This window comes from Panthera uncia, chromosome B4, assembly GCF_023721935.1.
Source record: "Panthera uncia isolate 11264 chromosome B4, Puncia_PCG_1.0, whole genome shotgun sequence".
NCBI classification, from domain to species: domain Eukaryota; kingdom Metazoa; phylum Chordata; class Mammalia; order Carnivora; family Felidae; genus Panthera; species Panthera uncia.
The window spans coordinates 101187744-101193551 of record NC_064809.1 but is presented as its reverse complement, the minus strand read 5'-3'; the positions used below and the strand labels follow the sequence as shown (position 1 = coordinate 101193551).

General features: G+C 42.7%; 1 protein-coding gene across 1 annotated transcript; it reads right to left on the bottom strand.

Annotated features, from left to right (window-relative positions):
* Nucleotides 1–2814: 2814 nt before the first annotated feature.
* MYF5 (myogenic factor 5) lies at nt 2815–5572 on the bottom strand. Its single transcript, XM_049627630.1, has 3 exons — nt 4848–5572; nt 3963–4038; nt 2815–3542 (listed from the first exon to the last, which is right to left on the bottom strand). The coding sequence occupies exons 1-3, from the start codon at nt 5346–5348 to the stop codon at nt 3352–3354; spliced, it is 768 nt and encodes a 255-aa protein (XP_049483587.1). The 5' UTR covers nt 5349–5572; the 3' UTR covers nt 2815–3351.
* Nucleotides 5573–5808: the final 236 nt, after the last annotated feature.

The following is a 5808-nucleotide window of genomic DNA, read 5'->3' as shown; positions in this document are numbered from 1 at the left end:
ACTGTTATAACCCCAAAGAGAGAATTTCGGGAAAAAAACACTCTCAGATTAAGTATTTGTAGGAATGCCATCTTAAAGAAGAACTTGTGGGTATAACATAGCCACTAATTTTTATCTGACTTGCATCTTTCAAATGAGAAAATAAAAAACAAAACAAAACAAAATAAACAACAGGGGCACTTGTTGGGGTGAGCACTGGATGTTATATGCAAGCGATGAATCACTACATTCTATTCCTGAAATCATTATTACACTCTATGTTAACTAATTTGGATTTAAATTAAACAACCAAACAAACAAGAAAACAGGGGCAATCAAGACATCAAGACCCCTTGACTTATATAGCAGTTTACTTCCAAATAGCACTTCCCAGTTGCCATAACCTCACTCCCCACAGTTTTCCTCTGTAGCCCAGTAAGCTTGTGTTTTCAGGCATGAGGAGAAAGGAGTCTCCTTTTGACTCTGATTTCCTGAGAAGCTCCTCCCCAACAGGTTTGCAGATAGTAAAAGGAACATTCTCCTAGCTTCTAGAAATTTGACTGCTGGTTGTATTTTCCCACCAGCTGAGATGGGTGGTCTGATAAAAGGTCAGTGACAGCCCAACTTTTCATTCTTGGGGTCTTAGCAATGGCAAAATCCTGTTCTTGCTGGAATATGTTGCCAGAGTCACTTCTCACTCTCGCTTCCCTCTCCCGTACCCCCCCCCCCCCCCCCCCCCCCCCACCCGTCCCCCTGCCCTTCTCAGAGAAGAGACTTCTCTGGGTCTGGACTACTGGAGACCCCATTCTTGAAGGTCTTTTGTCAAAAAAGTACATATGACTGTATACGATATGTTGTGCCAAGTTGTTTGCTGAGTAGACACCAGCCTTCGATGTTAGTACACTGGAAATGAGAATAATTGAGCGATCTGGCATGGAGAATATTATGAAATCCAGACCACTAGAAAACTAAACATTTGGAAGCATTATAATTTTCACTGAGAGTATCAAAAACACTAACAAGTTATAGAAGTAATTAGAGTTCGGTGACAAAGAAAGTTCATTTTCATTCTCTTGAATTAAAATTCCATGATGTTCTCTGCTTGCTTTTACTAAACGGAACAGGGGATGGCAATGTGTCTTAAAATTGAACTTAAAAAAAACCCCAAATCAATCTTTGGATGGTTCCTTTTATTCTAATTCTACTGAAAACAACAACAAATATCCAACCTCTCCACAGAAGTATAAAAAAGAGAGGGAACTACTGCAGTGTCCAATGACGTAACTCAAACTTATACTGAAACTATGCATACGTATCTACCATACCTTCTAGAATTCTCTTCACCTTAAATCCCCACACCCCCGAAACCAAGGGTGAGGAAAGAGTTACCTGTGTGCTAAAAGTCAGCATCCATATCAGGGCATGATGCTCATGGTGACAGGTGGCTACATTATTTTCTGAACTCAGCCCTTCTCCTCTCCCTCTATGGAATTATTTCCATTCTTTTAAGCCTCATGCTGGACAAGTGCAAGAAAAATCATATCAGAAACAAGGGAAAACCTTTCTGAGTAGAGTATAATTGCCAGGCTCTAGCAAGGAGTCCAGTTGATTACTATATGCCACCACACCCTTAGCAATTTTAAACAAAAGTACAAATTAGAGGGTGAAGCAATTATCTCTTTTCTCTGTGAACAGTTACTTGAGAGGTTTTAAGGATATTTCTTTTTTATCTCTCTCAGTGGTAAACTTGTGAGAATAATCTCAATGATTGTCTCAACCTCATTTTCCACTTAGTTGTTCTGTTTTTTTTTTTTTTGTCTCAATTCTTGCTAAAGGATATTTAAAGTGATGAACACTAAAAATGCATGTGCACCATACACACACACACACACACACACACACGATGATGAATAAAATCAAAAAGGCTGGGAAAGAAGCCAATTGCAGTCTGCTTCACTTTACTGTAGTTTGTGTCAGTTTTCTTTTTTTTTTCTTCTTTAAATGTTTATTTACTTATATTTGAGAGAGGGAGAGGGAGCTCAAGCAGGAGAGGGGCAGCGGGAGGGGGGACACAAAATCTGAAGCAAAGGAGCAAAGGCTCAGAGCTGTCAAAGCAGAGCCTGACGTGGGGCTCGGACTGACGAACTGTGAAATCATGGCCTGAGCCAAAGTCGGCTGCTTAACGGTCTGAGCCACCCAGGTGTCCCATAAGTTTTCTTATTCCAGAACTTAACAATAGAAAAAAGATCAGATCAATGCTTTTAAATATTCTATTGACAATATTAACATATTAATGTATCAAGATATTTTCAGGCAAGTAGATAAAGTAACTATGATCTGATTCATGATTTCTAAGGTTTTCTAGGTGTTAAAATGATGTAATGTTGTTCACTCTTGTCACTTAAACAAGTAGTCTTGTCCTGAACAGCAACTTTCCCTCCATACACACACAATTTGACATTATGTGGCACAGTCTTAATATAAAGGAAACATTGTATTTAGTGGCCTCCCTTAAAATCTAATTAAAATAGAAATGTTCTCTTCACTTGTGACATCAACAGGCCCTAAATTGTGTCTATGAGATGGTAAACATTCAAATGTATCCACAAAGCCAACTATTTTGGTATTTTCACACCCCGCACCCATTAAAAGATCTCATGTCAGTGACTGCTAATTCCATTAGGGGTGTTTTGTGTTGTTGTTGTTTTACACATGAACAAAAATATTTCATTTAAACCATTTTATTTATGGTGGAATTTCCAAAATTTCATATATCTTGAAACTATCCACAAAGTACTATTTTGTGCTTACATTAGAAAGAAGCATTCCTTATAAGAAAAGATCAAAATATATACCATTAGGCAGTATCATTATGTTTTTATTTAATACAATATCACCAAAGGGTTAATAAGAAAAACAAAAGTTAAATATATTTAAAGTTTCCTGTAACTGATTTCCAGATGTTCTAATGTTTTAAAGAAAAAAAATAAAGATCTAACAGCAGACATAATATTTTGATAAGCAATATTTATAAAAAATATAAGTTAAGCATTTCAACAAGCTACCTTCAATGAATTGCCCCCTATCAGAAAAAATATTATTGGAACTATATCTCTAAAGCAAAGAAGGTGGTAAAGTAGAAGGAGGAGGAAAGGAGGAGGAGAAGGATAAAGGAAATAAAGTATTAATTGCAATGGTGATTTTTTTTTTAGTTAAATACACTTTCTTATAAAGTGGCAAAATAATATTTACAAATTTACAACTGTGAGGAAATCTTTATATACAAGTTGTCTTGCTTTTGACCTTTTTGGGCTTCCTACCTCCTGTATAGTAGGCCCTCCTCATAGAACTGATCTAGACTACATTTTCAGTTCATAGCACATGATAAATGAGCCTGGAACTAGAGGCTCCCGGAGTTGCAGGCTGTGAATCCGTGCTGGCAACTAGGGAGGGAGAGGCTGGGTCCTGGAGAAGCACTCCAGGTTGCTCTGAGTTGGCGATTCGATCCACTATGCTGGATAAACAATCCAAGCTGGATAAGGTGCTTTTATCTGTGGCGTATACTAAGGATACAAGGAGAAAACCATTAAAAAAAAATCCCAAATAGAGACACTTGCTTACATAGCCCCTTAAACTATAGGTCAGCAACTTTGACACCCAGAGGTCAGGTGGTCATAGAAAGCCTGATGGAGAAATTTGCAATAAATATCTAACAATTCATGGAGATGAACATAGGGAGTGGAGAAGCCTCCCAGTTAAATTTCAAGCAAAAGTGCACATGTGTGTGAATCTGTTAGAGGGATTTTGGACAAAAGATAAGTATCTAATTTGCTGCACCAAAACCTCCCCATGAGAACAATCCCTTCTATTCCTTCCCCAGCACAGCCTGGAAGACCAGACTCTGCTTTGACAGGCTGAATTGTGACATTGAACTGTTTTTTTGTTTGTTTTTTTTTTAACTCATCTTAAGTCCCACTCCTTACCATTTGGTACATCAGGACAATAGATGTTGTCAAAACTGCTGCTCTTTCTGGACCAGACAGGGCTGTTACACTCGGGCTATAATGCAAAACACAAAGGAAGTTTGTTTTGAGGTCTTGGCAAAAGATGCTCTGAGCTAGAGTGAGGTTGTTCTTGACCACCAGCTCTGCAAACTGACCACTCTCAACCACCTTCATTGCCTGGATTCAGGAGCCAAATTGTAAGGGCGCTGAGGTCAATCTCTGTGCTTGAAGAAGAGGAGAGCAGCAGCAAAGGGAAGAGGGAGGGGGTGGAATTCAGCAGCAATGTGCATTGGGTTAACCATGCAAAATGGATTGGAGTAGAAGGAAGCCACACTAATTCAGGGAGAGAACACTTTCCCAGGGCAAAAACACATTAAAACCTGGCAGCAATGGCACAAACGCCCTCTGAAAAGAATGCATCAACATCCCTTTCCAGCCAGGCCTCAGCGCAGCAGGGGCTGGGGCCATGTGGGCATTTCTCTCCATTTCGTCATTTAGTTACAACCTCTGGGGCAGTGGGAACTTCAGACAATTGCCTTTAGATATTTGTGTGTGGTGGGTTCTACATGTGGCATAGTTTATAAAAAAGAAACTGAGCAATGGGGAAGACAGGTTATTGATCATTTGCAACCACCTATCTCATAGGATAACCCTTCCCTACAATGTTCACCTAGAACCTGGGAGGAAGTCCAACTAAAATCCTGTTCAACAGCTGTTTCCGGCATCTTTCTAAATGTGGCACCTCTCTTCTGGCTTCCCCACCCCTATCCACCAATAACCACTGAATATTTGGTTGCCTCACCTGGTTTAAAGGAGACGTAAGAATTTTTGGAAAAGACTGGGCTGACCAGTGCTATCTCTTACCATGCCGTCAGAGCAATTGGAGGTGGGGCTGGTGGGCTCAGAGCAACTCTGACCCGGCAGGCTGTAGTAGTTCTCCACCTGCTCCCTCAGCAGCTCCTGCAGGCTCTCGATGTAGCGGATGGCATTCCTGAGGATCTCCACCTTGGGCAGCCTCTGGTTGGGGTTGGTCGTGGTGCACCTCTTAAGCGTCTCGAAAGCCTGGTTGACCTTCTTCAGGCGTCTCCTCTCGCGCATGGTGGCAGCCTTCCGCCGATCCATGGTGGTAGACTTTCTCTTGCATGCTTTGCAAGCCCACAGGAGGCAGTGGCCGGCCTGGTGGTGGCCTGTAGGTGCCCGCACGTGCTCGTCCTCGTCTGAGCCTCGCAGCTCTGGTTTATGCGCCCCGAAGGCAGCCCCTCGGGGCTCAAACTCATCCCCGAACTCGCCCTCAGGGGACGGGATGCAGGAGCCATCATAGAAGTACTCGGAAGGTGAGAACTGGCAGCCATCCATCACCTCCATCCTCCGCGGTGAAGCAAGTGGTGCACCTGGACAGCAGCGAGAGAGACCGGGGAGAACCGAGAGCCTGGCGCCGAGGCGGGCCTGCAAATCCCCGGCGGAGCTCCCTGGTCGGTTTCTCTGGTAATTAACAGGGGCACACGCCTGGCGGCCTGGGTCGGATGTGCTGGGGTTGGGGCTCTTTATATATTCTTGGGGGAGGGAGGCCGGCCCCAGTGGCCAGGCAGTATTAGCATATCCCACCACAACCCCCGCAGGGGCTGTCTGGGCAAACCTCCGCCTTTTCTCTAGAGACAATTTGCTGTTTACAGCCCCTTTTGACGCTAATGGTTTTACTGCATTTCTGCCGGGGAGGGGGTGAGGGGGATCGCTCCCCAACCGGCTCACTCGCACTCTCTACCGAAACCAAGGGATCACTTAAAGAGTGACACTGAATTGCTCCCACTTAAAAAAAAAAAAAACA

Coding starts and splice junctions, on each gene's coding strand:
- MYF5 (XM_049627630.1), bottom strand. CDS start 5,348: ATGGAGGTGATGGATGGCTGCCAGTTCTCACCTTCCGAGTACTTCTAT. Junction 4,039..4,847: donor CCAATTGCTCTGACGGCATG/GTAAGAGATAGC, acceptor TTTGCATTATAG/CCCGAGTGTAACAGCCCTGT. Junction 3,543..3,962: donor TTGTCCTGATGTACCAAATG/GTAAGGAGTGGG, acceptor TTGTATCCTTAG/TATACGCCACAGATAAAAGC.